The following is a 16,828-nucleotide window of genomic DNA, read 5'->3' as shown; positions in this document are numbered from 1 at the left end:
AATCAGCTGGTGGCCCTTTCCCTGCAAACATCCAGCACCAGCATGTCCCCATGCAAATCCCACACCCCGAATTTCCTCTGCCACACCCAGCCCCAGGAGCTCCTCGGCACCAGAGAGCACAGCCCCAGCAACAGCCCCTGGCTGCCAGGTCGGGGTGCTGGAAACCACCCTGGGGCCACCAGCCGTGACTCACAGCAAACCCGGCCCCGGGCTCGGGGGCCAGCCCCTGGGCTCGGGGTCAGCCCCGGCCGCAGTGCCAGCCCCTGGCTCCGGGGGTCAGCCCCTGGGCTCCGGGACCAGCCCCTGGCTCCGGGGCCAGCCCCGGCCGCAGTGCCAGCCCCTGGGCTCCGGGACCAGCCCCTGGCTCCGGGGCCAAGCCCTGGGCTCCGGGGCCAGCCCCTGGCTCCGGGGGCAGCCCCGGGGGTGTGCCAGGGGTGCGCGGTGGTCGCCCCACGCCCAGCTGGCACCCCGCTCCTCTCCCCCACTCTGTACTGGGATGGGAGACAATCCCTTCTGGATTAACAGCTCCAGAGGAATGCAGAGCAATTCCGACACGTACTGAACTCCCAGTTATTGGGACTGAAATGTATACATTTGTCTTCCCTCTCTGTTTATGCCCGGTGTTTGACTTCCAGCCAGCCCTTCCCTAGGAACCACAAAGATTGAGTGGCCGCTTGCTGAGCTCTGTAAGGCAGCTGGCCAGGCTTTAATTGCCCCAATCAGCTGATAACATTCTCCACAGATTAAATGATTGTGGCACAGGGACCCAGACTCTGTTTTGATGCTGGCCAAACCAAAGAGACGCCCAGCATCTGAACAACTCGCTCCTGTTTCATCTTGTAAGGAATATTGATTGCCAGTGAGAGGGGAAAGAGAGAGACGGGCACATCAAACAATTTTCTCTAAATCTCAACCCTTTAAGCTATAATTGTCGAGAAGGAAGGGCAATGCACCTCACAAGGATTTTGAACGCTGCCTCCTCTGCAGCATCATCGGACAAATCTGACTGAATGCCTTTCCCTGAATACCCACCGGGCATGAATGGCCCAGCTGAGTTTACAACAGCAATAAAGAACAGACTTTCAAACGAGTGTGGACTGATGCATACAGCAGAGTGAAAAATAAACACACTAAAGCTGCTACATAATTCTGTCAAGCATATGGTTAAGTTGTGATTTTATTTAGAAAACAGATTGTAAGAGTGAAGTGATGACAGCTGAGTCTATATTGGTCAGTCATAAATAAGAGTATTCTAATAGAGCTGGGCTTGTTACTGATCACATGCTGCCACACAGATTTAGTGAGAGCTAATCACTTAGAAAATAGAGCTTTTTAAACACATTTTGCAGCTCATTTTCAACTTTACATTGCTCAGTTGAAAAATCCATGATTACTGCACCTCACTTTAAGGGAGCGATGGGGGAGTTACATTTATGGCTCAATTAGACTTTGCAGCTCCTCTTAGACAAAATGAATCCCTCTTGCACTGCAAAGGGGCCGCAGCCTCCCCCTCCTTGGACACCCCTTCAGTGCCAAGGCTCCAACTGCACTCAGCCCCTCTGAGCCAGCTGTGAGCCCCAAAGCTGCACTGCACCCTGCAAGGACCTGCACTCAGCCCCTCTGAGCCAGCTGTGAGCCCAAAAGCTGCACTGCACCCTGCAAGGACCTGCACTCAGCCCCTCTGAGCCAGCTGTGAGCCCCAAAGCTGCACTGCACCCTGCAAGGACCTGCACTCAGCACCTCTGAGCCTCCCCTTCTGCACAGCCCCACTCTGTCCTTGCTCTTGGGACCCCAGCTCCAGGGAAAAGCAGATTATTACTCACACTCACCTCAGAAGAATACATCCGATTGATACCAGCAGCTTATCAGTCCACATTGAGCTCTGCTGAAATATTTCAGCCCACAGAAGAGAAACTAAATCTCAAAAAGTGTTGGCTAATAGTGGCAGTCTTAATGAAAACATGTATTATGAAATACAACACAAACTGCTGTGCTTATTGCCAGTCCAGCTCAGGCCACTGTAGTTTATTCCCAGTGGCTTTAACATGCTGCAGTTAGGGAGCAGGACAGCTCAGCTTCTACTCTGTCTGTTGCTGTTCCATTCGCTTTTTTTATCTTTTATCATTGTTGTCAAAGTTGAGAGTAATGAACCTTGAGCTGTTTTCCTTGTTTCTTTCCCATACAGGATGGGGCTTGGGAGGGTCAGAAGCTGCAGGCTGGATCCTTTATCAGCCACAACGCCCTGTCTGCTCTGTCTACATTCGTGCCTGTGTGGCACATACAGGATGAAAAGTCTGTCACTGTTGCTACACGTGTTGGATCAAAGGGGGATTAAATGCTGAATTTTGATTATTAACCTGGTATTGCAGTTAGTACTCACAGGGTACTGAATGGAACAAGTACAAGGAGTATGTTGCATTTTTAGTTTGTTTCCACTGTAAGAGCAGGAGAAGCTGTGCTGGAATCTGTCCCTGGCCCACACCAAGATCTCAGTGTGTGGTACTGCCTATTACTGAAAACCATTATACAGGAGGAGACAAACAACTGATAATTAGCAGCCTTTACATGCCCATTAGGTTAAGTATTCTTGAAAGTATATTCATCTGCCATCACATTTGCATTCTGATAGCAGATGAGAGAAATTGGATATTAAATCTATTGGCTCCCTCAGAGGGCAAACAGAGCAGAAGAGTCTATTAAATCACAAAAGGAGGAAAAATTCCTTGCTGTTCCCCTGTACGGTGTGAGCCATCTCCAAACGTGGCAGTGTTTCACACAGCAATGGGCTGAAGGGAAAGGAGCAGCTCTCCTGGACACGGGGCAGTTCAGCCTCGCTTTGCTTTCGTGCTTCAGCTCACTTGACTGCAAAATCCACTCAGAGATTTTTTGTAAAGGACTGTGAAACCTAAAGATAAAATCAATCTTTTAAGTGCAAAAGTCCTTTTTATCTGTTTTTTTTTCTGCCTTAGCATTTACTCAGTTTTAAGGAATACAAATAATCAGATAACCGCATACAAATAATTTCTAGTTTTTCCAAAGCTTCCTGGCACATTTAGCAGCATAATCCATACAGTCCTCCAAAGAACATCGTCTTTGACTACTGACAATCCTTGCCAGCACCTCTGTGAATGAATTCTACACTTCATACATGCGGTTTGTTTGGGTTTTTTCCCAAGTGACGTGCAGAGAGCTCGGTTTCAGCTGAGCCATCTCTCCGGGCCCCAGCACATCCAGCCCAGCTCCCAGAAAAAGCCACATCTGCCACTCTGTGAAGATGAGGAGTCTGCCATAACTGAAAAAGATTTTGCCAATATTGTCTTAAGTAACAAATGTACAGTCAATCTCTGGGTGGCTCTCAGAGAAATGAAAAAAGCACATTACAGACAGGCAGTTTCTGTCTGACAAGGCCAGAGCAATCTCTGCCGAGTGCCATCCTTACAAGCTTTTCCTAAGACACTGGAGGAAGAAAAACAAAGACTGAGTCTATTCAGAGCAGTTATTCCAGTGGTGCCTGGCTGGTCTGAAAACACAGACAAAAACCTGAACACAACTAGAGGGGACACAGAACATCAAGGATTATTCCCATGCTCAAATGCACTCGTGCAAGTTCAGAGGCTGAAGTGAAAGACTGTCAGCTTGACAATGACTTAATAAATTGCTTGTGGCTTTGAGTAGGCACTGGAAGCATCCTTCACTATCTACATGGAGTTCTGAAAGAAATCACAGAGGCACTGAGCACTTGTTCTGATGAAGAGCTGCAGAGAATTCAGTGTGCTGCCAGGGGCCAGCACTGCTGCACTCCTGCCAAGCAGCCTCACCACACACACCCTGCTACACGCTCAGGCCACGATTCCAGGGGATCTGGAACATTCTCTGAGCTGCAGGTACTGCAGCAGAGCTTGTTAGTGCTGAACTGGGCTACTCTTTTAAATAAAACTGATAAATAAATAATAATACACAGCAAGAAAAAAGCACATTAAGTCCATTGTAGGTGGGACACAGCGAAGGAGGATGAGATCAGCTGCTGTCCTGTGATTATCATTTATCAGAACAGCCCTCGGTCCTGTACTCAAAGTGCCTGAGAACACTCAGTAGGAAAGCTTTGGTAACTCACTCCTTTCAAAATTATGCAGAGCCACTGGAGTCATAATTACACTGTCATAATGAAGAGGGAAAAACTCTTCTAACAAGTAAATTCTTGTTGTAAATTGCATTATGAGAGTGGTAATTCCCTCTGAAGTAGGCATCACCGTGTCTTCCTGCCCACATCAGTTCATTACGGTGCCTGTGCTGTCCCAGCGGAGCCTTCTCTGGGTAAATGAATGTTTTGGGATGATATTGCCAACTTGGGACTTATTACTTAATTGTATATGGAAGCATTTGGGCCATTAGCATACATTTAGAAGTGTCTTATTTCACAGATGTTAATTTATCTTGGGGAATGCCCTTCTTTCTTCCCTCCTCCTTTTTCTCTTTCAGTTCTTTCCCTGCAGCCACCCTATTTATTCTGCCAGGTCCTAGTTCAGCCGTTTGCAAGCCTGTGGTGAGCAGCTTACTGTTTTAAAACCTTCCCAAAATGAGATTTGAAGTCTATTTCTCAAAAACTGCACAACCAAGCACTTCCTATCTTCCCTCACAGCTGAAAAGTATCCCCAACTCTGGGTGGCTAAGAAAGCCTAAACATCTCTAGCTAAATACTGAGATTTTTCAGGCATTCCTAATTGTTTTATCCACCTAATTATTATAAGATCTCAAAGCCATGCATAGAGCTTTTCTCTGCAGGTATCTCACTTTGGGAATTTTTAACTAATAATATATTCCCTCTAACAGAAGGGTCAAGAAGGTAGAATAATACAATAAAGGAAATCCCCACCGTTCCTTCATTATTCAGAGATATTGGGAAACTTGCAGTGAATTCCTGGAACTTGCCAACCTGGACAGGGCCCTGCATGTCCAAAGTAAGGTCCCAGAGATGTCAAATCCTAGAGCTTGGTTTCCTTCTCAAGTTTCAGAGAGGGCTGAACATCTGTATGGTCAGAAAGAAGGTGGTTCTTGAAAAGGCTTTGAACATGTTTAAAATTAATCAAAAGTCGTGCCAGAACTCACACCACTGGTTCCAGCCTTGTGCTGCAGCCCAGCCCCTTCAGGCCCCCTGTTTATGTAAACACCCCTCTGAACTGCAGTGGGAACACCCAAAATTGCCTTTCCCCTCCTGGGCTCGAATTCGTCCACAAACAAAACTTCAGCTGGTGATGACTGACATTTTTCCCTCACTGTTTACAAATTGCTCCATCCGACAGACTGGCAAAGCAATTACTGTCTCTGCTAAACCTGGAGCACAGACATGGTTTAGAAAGGGTCTCTCAACATAGAATTAATTTATTTTTATTTGATAAATCAAAGGCAATGAGCATTTCTAGCTGCAGAGGGAAAAAAGCCTTCATTGATGAACTCACAGTTCAGGACCTATGTGCAAGAAATCCTATCCATGAAATAAAATAATAAATAAAGCAAACAAGCAAGGAAAACCCAGCAGGGGATTTAAAGCCATTTTCAGTATCTGTTAGCTTGAGTAATGAATACTGGCAATAGGCAATTCCTCACAAAGATGACAACCTTAAACCCAAACCCTTCAGAGCTTTTAGGCATTAGATCTAAAGATTTATGAAGAGATATCTTTTTGTTGATAAGCCTTTACAAGGCACAGTGCACCAGAGTTCAGCAGGCACAGCTGAGGAAGGAGCAGGTAAACCACAAGTAAAAATAAGTAGGAAAATGAAGTGTCCCTGCATTTCTTGAGAGCAGATGTCTGTCCTGCTTCCAGCCAACTGCTCAGAGAGCCACTGAAGTGGCCACATCAGATTCTGTGAGCTCCATTCTCTGATTTTAGCCCAGCCAGACACGGCCACTGCACAGGCTGAGGTTCCTGCATGGCACCAAACCCACATTAGAGCATGGGGGAAGTGCCCTTTTCCTCCTGGAGAACAGGAGAACATAAACATCTTTACTCAAAGAGCACTCAAAAATAACTAATGCAAACAAAACAATATTCAAGTTTGGACACAGGCTCCAAATACTGAGCACAAGCTCTTCCCTGCACTCAGGGCTATTCAAACATTACACACAGAAATGCATCCCCAGCCCTGTGCTGCAGAAACGAAGCTCCTGAAGATGTCCTGAAGTGTCCAAGGGCCCCACCAGTTCAGCCAGTGATGCCCAGCACCTCAGGCTGTGCAGTTCCAACACCCCAAAGGCAAAACCTCTGTCATGACAGCCAGGGTTCAGTTTCACCGTTTGAAGCTGTTACAGATTTAGATCAGATTCCATCTACTCTAATACAGATCAATTATTCTGTGCAATGAACTGCCTACCCCGGGCTATTACTATTGGTATTCTGTGTGATGGGGTTGAAGAGATCAACCAGCACAAAGATTGACTCTGTAACAGCAGCTCCCCTCACTCCATCCCCATGGGAATTCCATGGGAGGGGCGGGGCTGGCTCGGGAGTAAACTCCTGCAAGGTGAGTGATGCTGTGCAGACTGACATCTGATAAAGTGACAAAGACAGTTCATTACCACGGCTTTACACCGATGTTACAAGGATCTGTCAGATCTGTTCAACTAATAACCTCGAAAATCTAAAAGGGCTCAGATTTGCCATTACAAGTAGGAAACTAATGTTCCATAATTTTTTTTGTGATCAAAAATGCACTTTGAGACTGGCTGATGTATTTCATATGAGTGTGCTCATCCTGGATAAATGTTACCCTTAAAAAATGCAAAAGCAACACTGTAAAGTCAAACCTTTCCAATAATTTCAAATCAAAGATTACCTCCCCTCCCACAAAATGTCTTATTCCTCAATGTAGTTAGCCTTTATTTCTAAAACTACTTTGGAAATAGGAAAGATCCTTATCTGGATGAGATTTCGTGTTTTACTAGAATATTAGAGGAAGAGTTCTTTGACCCAGAGTTTTACAAGAACGTTCTACGTATTCAGGCACCCACATACAGCTAAAAGTGAGCTCCTGTCCCTGTCAGCAGTAACTGGGACAGTGCAAGGAGCTGGCCCGGGCCCGTCCGTGGTGTCCTGGGTGTGACCCCGGTGCTGGTGACCAGTCCTGGGTGGCACAGCAGCGGGGCAGGGGGGCTCTGCAGGGCCCTGTCACCGTGCCCGGGCTGCCCGGGCAGGGAGGACTCGAGCACAGCCCGGTGACATCTCCAGAGAGTGATGGATGGCAGGGGCAGCACCGCGGAGCAGGCAGCCCACACCCTGTCAGTGCCAATCACCCGCGGCATCTGTCCCACCTCTGCTGGCACAGCCCTGACGGCACCTTGCACATTGCTTCATTTCTGACCACAAAGGAGCCACTAATGCGTTCTCCACTGAGAGCTAAACAGTTCCGGGGGAAGAAAACAACACTTCTGACATCGATCCCATAAACTGGGGCACTGGTAGTACCCCAAACATCCCCTTTTCTAAACAAACCACCAGCAAAAACAACCCAAACCTCTATTTCCCAGCTATCATCAAGTTAAGTTGATTTCTGCTGCTGCTCTTCAGCTCCCCAGATTAATGGGCTATATTGGAAAGCCAGTTTTCCCTAGCCAGATCTCAGAGTGTCTGCAGAATGCAGCACAACAGCAGTTCTGAAGTGCCAGCTCAGCAAGGCAGCAGTGCAGTCCCAGGCAGGGCAGCCTCAGTGCCGAAGAGCTCCCTGGAGTTTGTGGTTTGCAGGTGCTGGGGAGAGCAGGGAGGCAGAGCCCTTGCAGCAGGACAAACAGACTGAGCCTGGCAGTGACCTGCAGCCCAGGGACCCAGGGCAGGCAGCTGGCCCAGAGTTTGTTTGCCAGCAGAGCAGGCACCACGGCTCACAGAGCTCTGTGCCTCGCCAGGCTGGCTCAGGCTCTGGGATGGATCCAGAGGAGGATCCCAGGCCTGGGAGCAGTCAATAAACCCGAAAGGGCAGTCGGCTGCAAAGGCCACTCATGTGGGCAGTGGTTTGCTGCATTCGTCTCTCAGTTTTCTGACACCTGCTCAGGGAATGTGAGTTGATTCTCAAGGCAGAGGATGTTAACTGGAATAATTTTAACAAGAAGGAACCATTTACTTCTTAATATAATCTGCAAGTGCAACAGGAGGTAATAGAGTGCCCTAGATGTCAATAGTTCTTAAGCACTTGTCTCCACAGTGCCACTGACAATTTTGGGCCATTAGCAAGTCACTTAGCAGAGCAGGAAAGCTATTTTGCCATCCAGAAGATGGAGAAAATTATATTTGCTTGACTAGCTCATAAGCAGGCTATGAAAGATAATTCCTACTTGCAGAGTGTGCTGAACACAGCAGAACACCCCAGGAGCCTGCTGGAAAAGCCTCTCCTGGGGCTCCAGCAGAGGGGGATTCCACCCAGCCCTGCTGCAAAGCTCCTGTGGGCAGCTCACGTTGGGAGGGAACAGGGGAACAGTGACTGCCATGAAACAGAGACAGCACTCTCACCTTGTCAGGACACAGGCTCTGACTCCTGCCCACCTCAACCTCATTTTCACATCAGCACTGAGCACTGAAAAAGCTGAAATGCACAGGTTGTGTTTCAAATGAAGAGGTAATTTAGGGTTTGGGTTGTTTTTTTTAATTCATTTTTTCTCATAGTTAGACAAGAGGGGAGAAACTCGGTTATGGGAAGACTTTAGAAGCTGTTTAAAGCAGAATGTGGAGGAGGATGTTTTAACAGAACCAGAGCTATGGAAGGAGCAGTGGAAACTCTGCAATGGGATTCTCTTCAGTCTGGCAGAGCAGTACAAATTCAGGGCTGTGGTACCATGAAACAGCCACAGAATCTGAGGCCTAGAGAAAAGCCCATCTCATCAAAGTTTTATGTGGCTGGTAACCTTCCTGATCACCACTCACTCCCTGATTGTTTCTGCTGTTTAAATATCATTCAGTTCAGCACAAAGAGTAAGATTTGATTTAGCCCAGCACCAGAAGAACACACAAGCAATTGGATAAAATGCCAGTCTTGTTCAAATTTTCTTGCTGTATAAATTGAGTGCTAATGATCTCCACTCTGCTCCCCTCATGCATTTATGCAGCCCTTTTCATGTTTGCTGGATTATTATCGATTGATTGGTGGATAAAACGGAGAGTAAGAGAAGCTCATGTAACAAACTTTGCGCCTTTTGGGGAAAATCTTCCCAATTATCAATGAGCACTGCTTACTCACCACCACAATTTCACACCAGTCCCTGTATTCCCACAATTAGCATCGTTAAAAATACCAGAGGGAAACCACAAAGCCTCTCAACAGTTTATAAAACTTGTACCTGCAGATGTCCAACCCCAACTTGGGTTTACAAATGCAGAAATAGCACTGATAGTTTATTAAAAAACCTTACTTTTCTCCCAATATTGGAGATTTATGAGTTTCTACTACAGCCTTCAGTCATTCCCTCACACTGGATTCACTAAGTATAATTAGAAATTGAATAACTGTAAAAAGAACTGCTGCTCTTTTCACTCATGAATGTATCCAGGCCTGACACTCAGTAGCTTAAGGCATTTCTAGCTCTCTAATTTCTTTGCTGATTCATCTCCAGAAACAGGAAAACAAATTTAAAAGGTTGCAAGCAGAAAGTATCAATTCTGTTGATTTTAAAACAAAACAGAAGGTTATGTTTATTGGGCCCAGCAAAACAAAAAAAGAGCTAATAAAGAAAGAACTGTATCCACAGTGTGGATTCAGGAAAGTCGTGTTCCTAACTGTGGGACATTGTGGCATCCCTGCACATACGGATTTAAACGTGACAGCACTGAGTTCATTCCAGCAGCAACTGGGGCTGGCTGCAGACAGGAACTGGAATTGTGTAACACCAGAGCTTCAGGCTTTAATTGCTGCAAGCATTCGGAAGGACTGACATGAAATTACACTTCATGCTTTCCTTTCCTTTCTCAGCAAAAACACTTCAAGCAGATCTCACTTCAGTTTCAGTTTCCATTACGTGTACCATGAAACTGCAGAAAAACTGCAGAAAAACAGCACAACAAGACAGACTGGGATATTTTCTGTGACCATCAGGAAACCCTCAGCACCCATGATGGGAAGGAAGAGGAGACTTCAGCCTTCCCTGGCCACCAGCACTGAAAAGCTGAAAAGGGGGAAGCAAGTGTTGAATAAAGATGAGAAATCCCTCAGTTTCCCAAGGCCCAGTTGAAGCTTTCAAGCTACAGCAATATTCTGTATTTTACCCATCATCTATATTGTATCTGCTTCCTCTCCTCGATCTCTCACACTCATACAGAGTCAAGACAAATACTTTTAATTTCCCTAGCTCATTAAAAAACAAAACCTAGGCCTTGGCTCTTATGGGCCATCTCTTTCCCAAAATTAAAAACAGTCCATCAGTTCCACGTTCACTCCTCTAAATCTTCCCTTGTGCAGAGCAGCACAAGATAAAACCCAAAAGGACTTTTCCCTAAATCTTTCCATATTCAGAAGTTTCCAGAAGGCTCCCCTTGAAGACAAGTTCCTATTAGAAAGGGGATAGGGTTTACTCTAAGCACAAGAGTTCTGAAACAGAAAATACTCAGTAGTGAGGAGTAATTTTCTACTTTTGGCTGTTTTGCATGTCTGTCCCTTAATTTTTGACCTGTATATCCTGTATTTTCCATCTGTTCAAGCCATGGTTTCCAGTCCACTGGAGCAAAAGCAATGGTAAAAGCATTTTGCCAGCAGCCCTTGGCCTCACTTCATGAATGCAGTTCCAAATCTTGCTGCCACTCAAGGCAGAACTTCAAAAAAGAATGGACTGCTTCAAAATAAAAATTAATACAATTTTTCTCATAAAAGAGTTACACTGGGGGAGGGGGGAAAGAGCCCTTTTCCTCTGTCAGAAAGAAGATCTGAATGAGAAGAGACCAGACAGAGGGAGAACATGTCACAGAGGGATGAAACCACAATTCTGACCCAAAAACCCAACCAAAAGCCCCCTAGAGACGCTGTAACAGAACAGAGAGAGGAGGGGCTCCCGGGAAGCACAGTTAATATCAGCACTGCTCTGACACTGCAGCTGGTTTTGGTCTGAAAGCCAGGAACTCTCAAAAAGCAGGTCAAGAGAAATCAAAACTCCAGAAAGCAACAGCACGTTGCTACAGAAGTTTGTTTTTAAAAGCTAACGCCAAAGTGCTGGTGTTAAGACAAGAATGCCACACTTTTCATTTTGAACTGATAGTCACTCCCTATTTTTAGCTTATTTTTTGTTTTAGGATACCTTAGATCTCAGAGTAAAAAGGTACAATTCAAACATGCCTTTTCCTTTTTGTTCCAGAAAATTCATTTTAGAAGCATTCCTTTAAAAGTTCAGGTGCTGAGTTTTCATCCTAATTTAAACAAAGCAAGATTTTTGAAAATTTTATAAGCCTATATGTAACATAATTATCATGGTTGTAACCAGCTCCACTTTAAATGGATTGCAGCTCATGGAAACAGATGCTTTGAAGTGAGATTTCTAAGACTCTACATTTACAGAGTAAAAACAATAAACATTTTTTACCTTAATTAATTGCTTTTACTGTTTCTATTTACACCTATTTTCAAATGCAGAAGTTTCCTTGTCCGCTGATGTCATCCCTTTTAAGTCACCAGAGAATAAAGACATCCCTGAACACCTTGCTACCAGGAACTTGGATTGGCTGGCTTGAAATCAGCACTCAGGAAACAATTTAAATCTTGGATTGGCTTAGAAGATGAGAAACTGATATGGTGAGGTGTTTGTCCTCCACCAGATGAAAAATAATTGTCCTTGAGTCAGCAACCAAGAGCTGTGTTATGCACTTTATACACCACACACCTGCAAAGGGACAATGTCCTGGTTTTAGGGCAAACCATCCCCCCCAGAAATCCCCCACAAATATCCCTGAGGGAAGGGAAAAAAAATTCACTGGGTTGAGCTGTTATTTCTGAGGCAGGTGGTGCCAAACCCGAGTTACTCCTTGCGCCAGGCCACGGCAGACGTGTGAGTTCCTGAACGTTCCATTTACAGTTCCAGCCCTGGAACGTGAGGTGTGAAAGGGGTTTGATCTCAGGTCACAGCAGGGTGTGATGTCCTGGGTGGCAGCTCCAAAGCATCTCTGGTGCTCAGCAGAGCTGTTGATGAGCACAGCTCCCAGTCTGTGGCGTCTGCACACGTCTGTGGCGTCTGCACACGTCTGTGGCGTTTGCACACGTCTGTGGCGCTTGCACACGTCTGTGGCGCTTGCACACGGCTGTGGCGCTTGCACACGGCTGTGGCGCTTGCACACGGCTGCGGGGTTTGCACACGGCTGCGGGGTTTGCACAAGCCTGTGGAGTTCGCACTGCTCCCCCCTATGCTGCACCTGCTCTTCCAGAGGAACATTTTGGGAGCTCTGGCAACACCCACCGTATCTGGGACAAACACCTGAGACAAAGCAGACCCGTCCCCAGCAGCCAGAGGGTGACATTTACCTTCAGCTCAGGAAGACGCGGCAGGTCACCGGCAAGGGATAAAAAAACAGAATAATCTCTGCAGACACAGATTTCCCACACGTCAGCCACACAGCCCTGGCTTACCGAAAGGGGGGCAAGCTGGGGAGAACTGGGCAGGCCCCCACACGTGCTGTGTGCCCAGTCCTTGCTGGCCTGCCTTGGATTATCCTGGTGGTCACAGGGAGCTGCCCCTGTAACACCCCCGTGCTTGCACAGAGTGAGGTGAGTCCACCTGGCACTGGATGTCACATTCAAACCCCACCCCTTGAGCAGTTCCTCACTTTCAGAAATTGTTTTGGTAGATCAATAATACCTGGGAACCTCAAACATCCTGGCATGCAGAACTGGGCTCACAACAAGCTGGGGAGAGATGCTGAAACACAGGAATCCTATTTAAATACCTCATTCTTGCTCATTTCCTGTAAATAACTCTGTGGATTTAAGCTTCATTAATCTCAACATGAGTCCACTGAGAGATTAGAAGAACTGCAAACTCCAGCTCTCAAGAATTTAGATGTTATCTCTTAATACATAGATATGTCCCAGCTCTACCATTTCAATTTTGGTAATAATTCCTCAAAGGACAGCTTCAGGAAAAGGCCTCTCTCGCTCCAAGAGACCACATCTCAGACAATTCATCCAATATCAGACTGAGCAACATGAGAAATGGTGAGTCAACCAAGCAATACAATTTCTGAAGAGCAGCAACTGATGGACTGTTAGGCAATTTACACAGAGAAAGTGGCTCCCAGGAGCAGAGAAACAAAAAGGTACCAAAGGAACACAAAGCAGCCTTACCTCAGTGTGAACTGATCTTCTGTCGAGTTTTTAGCAACCGACACAAGGAAAGTCAGAACGTCTCCTTGCTTGGCAGTCTTTGGTGCATACTGGATGACAATGTTGTTATCCAGTCTCATTTCAGTTAAAGAAGGGGCAGCATGTGTCTGGTAAAGGAAAACACTCCCAATCCTCTGCAGGGGCGGTCCCGACTCATCGATGCCGTTGCTTTTCCTGACGCCCTCCTTGGCGCACTCCCCTCTCTCATCTCCTGCGTGGATGGAGTAGTAAAGCTCCACGGGGCTCCCCTCGGACCTGTCCATCGGCCTCTTGCGGCCGGTGAGCACGGAGGGGGGGCTGAACCAGGCGGGCAGCAGCTCCAGCTGGGCCACGCACAGCCCCAGGTCCCCCCGCAGGCGGCAGCTGCCGCGCACCTCGCGCGTCTCGCGGAAGGCGAACACGCGCAGGCAGGGCAGCCGCTCCGCAGGGCTGTACTCGTCCCAGTCCCTGCCCACGATGTAGAACAGCACCTGCACCCTGGGCTTGCTCAGGTAGATCTTGGTGCTCAGGATGTAGGCCTGCAGCTTCCAGTCAAAGGAGAACTTGTTAGTGGAGCCAAAGGGATTCGAAGGCAGCATTAAGTCCTGGGGCACTGCTTGCTCGATGGAGAAAGGTCCGTAGGTGGCGTTTAACACGGGTGGACTCTTGGCTTTGTAGATCAGAAAGGATTCCACCCGGGACTGCAGGCTGGAGTTCCTCATGATGTCCTGGTTGGCTTCCTTTAGAAAGAAGGAAACATCCGCATTGTGGATACGATAGGTCACAGGCAAGTAAGTGGGCAGCAAAGAAAATCTCTGAATACTCTCCAGGATGCCTCGACTCTCAGTCACTGTTGGAAGGAAAGGAGAGTTTAAAAGGTCAGATCTTCAAGTCAAACTGAGATACAACCTTGCTGACTTTACTGAGGGGCTTGACAGTGCTGCAGCTGGGATTGGTGGCAATAAACCTCATCAGTCCATGCAGAGGTGGCCCAGGCAGATGATGATTTATCTAATCAGTTTGGAAAACAATGGTTTATGATACATTCTGCGTGACAGCCAGATTAAAAGAAGTGGCTTGTGCAGGTTTACACATGCCAAAGGTCACATTTCCATTTGCAATCAACATTTATCATCAGAGACAAAATGACCCAGTCAGCACTTGCAACCCCAGATCACTGCACAGACAACATCTGAAAATCTGATCATTACAGCAAGCTCCACCTGTGCAGGAATCCAGTGCAAAGATTTCACATCAAATGCTGCAAATGGACTGCCCAGAGTTCACTCCAACCTTCTCAGCACTCCCAAGCAATACATGGACTCTAAAGGGTTCCCTGCACAAGGCTGAATTTCACTTTAAAAATATTTAGCACAATAGCCATTTACACAACAGCTCCTTTACATCCCTCTGGAGAGGATTTCAAAAGGAGCTGTATTTACACCCAATTTATAGTCCCTTCTATTTCCCTTTATCCGTGAATAGAGGGTTTTTTCTGTAAATCACCATCAGCATTCACTGCTGCCTCACCCTGCACTGTCCCCTCACCCAGCTGCATTATCTGCAGGCTGCACATCACTGCACACAAAGAGCACCGAGCCTCTCCCACTGCAGGGCACCTATTTCAACTGTGCCAGCCAGCAATTACCTGAGGCAGGCTGTGCTAAAGAACAAGCTCTGCATCCTTTCTAGGAACTGGCAGTGCCAAAGGACAAACACAGAAACCAAAAAAATACAGATACAAACCCAGTATCACCTTTCCTGTTTGAACAGCTGACCCTTGTGCTCACATCTTCCAGCCTAATTATGAAACAAATTGTCTTTTTTTTCTCCCACAACAAATTCCAATCCTTACCCTTACATAAAAGGGGGACAAAGGCTTACCACAGATGGCATTCAAAGACAACCCAGTTTCTCAAGCTCTAATTCACAAATGCTTTAGGAGTCTTTATTTTTTGTTTAGCATCTGACCTAAATATTTATTTGCTCGTGGGTACTGCGGTGGCCTGAACTGATGCCAGTTACTCCTAAACATGAATCTTCCATTTAGGTGCTGCAATCCACTCTGTCCAACCTCAGATAAGCCACTTCTCCTGTGCTGCTGTTCTATGTCCAAAATTCGAGGCTATTACTGGCATTTTCCCCTCAACCTTTGTCTGTAGAGTGCAAACATAACAGGCTTATCTCACTATTTATGTAGGAGCAGCACCTACAATCCCAAAGCTGGGATCTTGGTTAGAGTCTCCAGGCCCTAACAACACAAAACAATAAAATGAAGTTCAAAAAAGGGAGCAAAAGACTTCATAGACGTAAAAGCAAAAATATCAGGCTTCTTAAAAGAAGCTAATCCATAAAATCACCTGAAAACCAGTAACAAACCAAAACAAACTAACGCTAGATAAGGGTGGGCATCATGAGAAGGAACCAAACTCAGAATGAAAGAGGCCAGGAAGAAAGGCTTACACAAGAGTTTGAGAGCTTCACAAAATCCTTCTCTACACCCTGAGAAAGAGGAACTCCTCTTCCAACAAACAACTGCAATAAAAGCTTGCATCCCAAAGTTAATTAACCTCCACTCAAACTCCAAAGAACTGGAAATAAAATCTGTCTGAAGGATCAGGAAACTGGCCCCAGCACACAACATCTGAGACTGTAAAGTGCAAGAGCACTAAAAGCCTGAACTCCTGTGATCCTCCAGAGGGGCCAAATTCATCTGAGATCTCATATAAAGATAATTTTTAATAAAGAGTAAGTTGCAGAGCTTTCTACACACAAAACCACCTTTATTTTAGCCTTAGTCTTTCTGAGCATCAGCTCCCACTCTTTCACTAGATACTCACTGGGAGCAAATGGAGTTTCTCACGACCTTTGTCTGGATAATCCTGCAGCAAAGATTTCTGCCAGCCCTGCTGCTCTTGCTGGTACCGAGCTGCAGGGCTGGAGCTCTGCTGTGCTCCTCAGCTCACCCAGCCCCAGCACCCTTCCCCTCTGATGCCCCATTTATCCATTCCACACTCATCTCATTCTCCTCCCAACACCCTGGCAAAGCACAGCGAGGCATCAAAGGAGCAGCTTGGAGAGAGGAAAAAACTTGGAGTATTCAATTTTTAATTCCCCTGATTTTGAGTGTAGCCCCCTCCCTTGTATTCCATGGGAAAAAGTATATTATTGTTATATTAAAAATAACAGTGTTTCACCTTATAACTTAAGTATTTATTTTGGTGCTTAATTATCTGAGGGATTAAAAATCTTCCCTCTACATTTCCCATCTCCACAGGACAATGTTCCTCAGATTTTGTAAATCAGTGATCTTCAGAACATGAGAGCAACACAAATGGGGAAAAACAGAAGAGAAGGGAACTGCCTATGAAAATAGGAAACAATCTCCCAGCTGGAACCAGGTGCACTGGTTTTAAATTTCCAGGCAGTAGCAAACTGGTGCCCTCACTGGTGTCCTTCCCCCACCACCAGCTGGGGATGTGCACTGAATTTGAACTGGTTTGTGCTGGAAG

At 46.3% G+C, this 16,828-nt stretch overlaps 1 protein-coding gene across 1 annotated transcript in view; it reads right to left on the bottom strand.

Moving 5' to 3' along the window:
- TMEM132D (transmembrane protein 132D) overlaps positions 1-16,828 on the bottom strand; it is a 184,383-nt gene that overhangs the window by 123,283 nt on the left and 44,272 nt on the right. The window contains exon 2 of the mRNA XM_063416100.1: positions 13,299-14,166. Within this exon, the coding sequence (XP_063272170.1) occupies positions 13,299-14,166 (868 nt within the window). The remainder of the gene's footprint in view (positions 1-13,298; positions 14,167-16,828) is intronic.

This window comes from Prinia subflava, chromosome 19, assembly GCF_021018805.1.
Source record: "Prinia subflava isolate CZ2003 ecotype Zambia chromosome 19, Cam_Psub_1.2, whole genome shotgun sequence".
Taxonomy (NCBI): Eukaryota; Metazoa; Chordata; class Aves; order Passeriformes; family Cisticolidae; genus Prinia; species Prinia subflava.
This window is presented reverse-complemented; position numbering and strand designations above follow the sequence as displayed.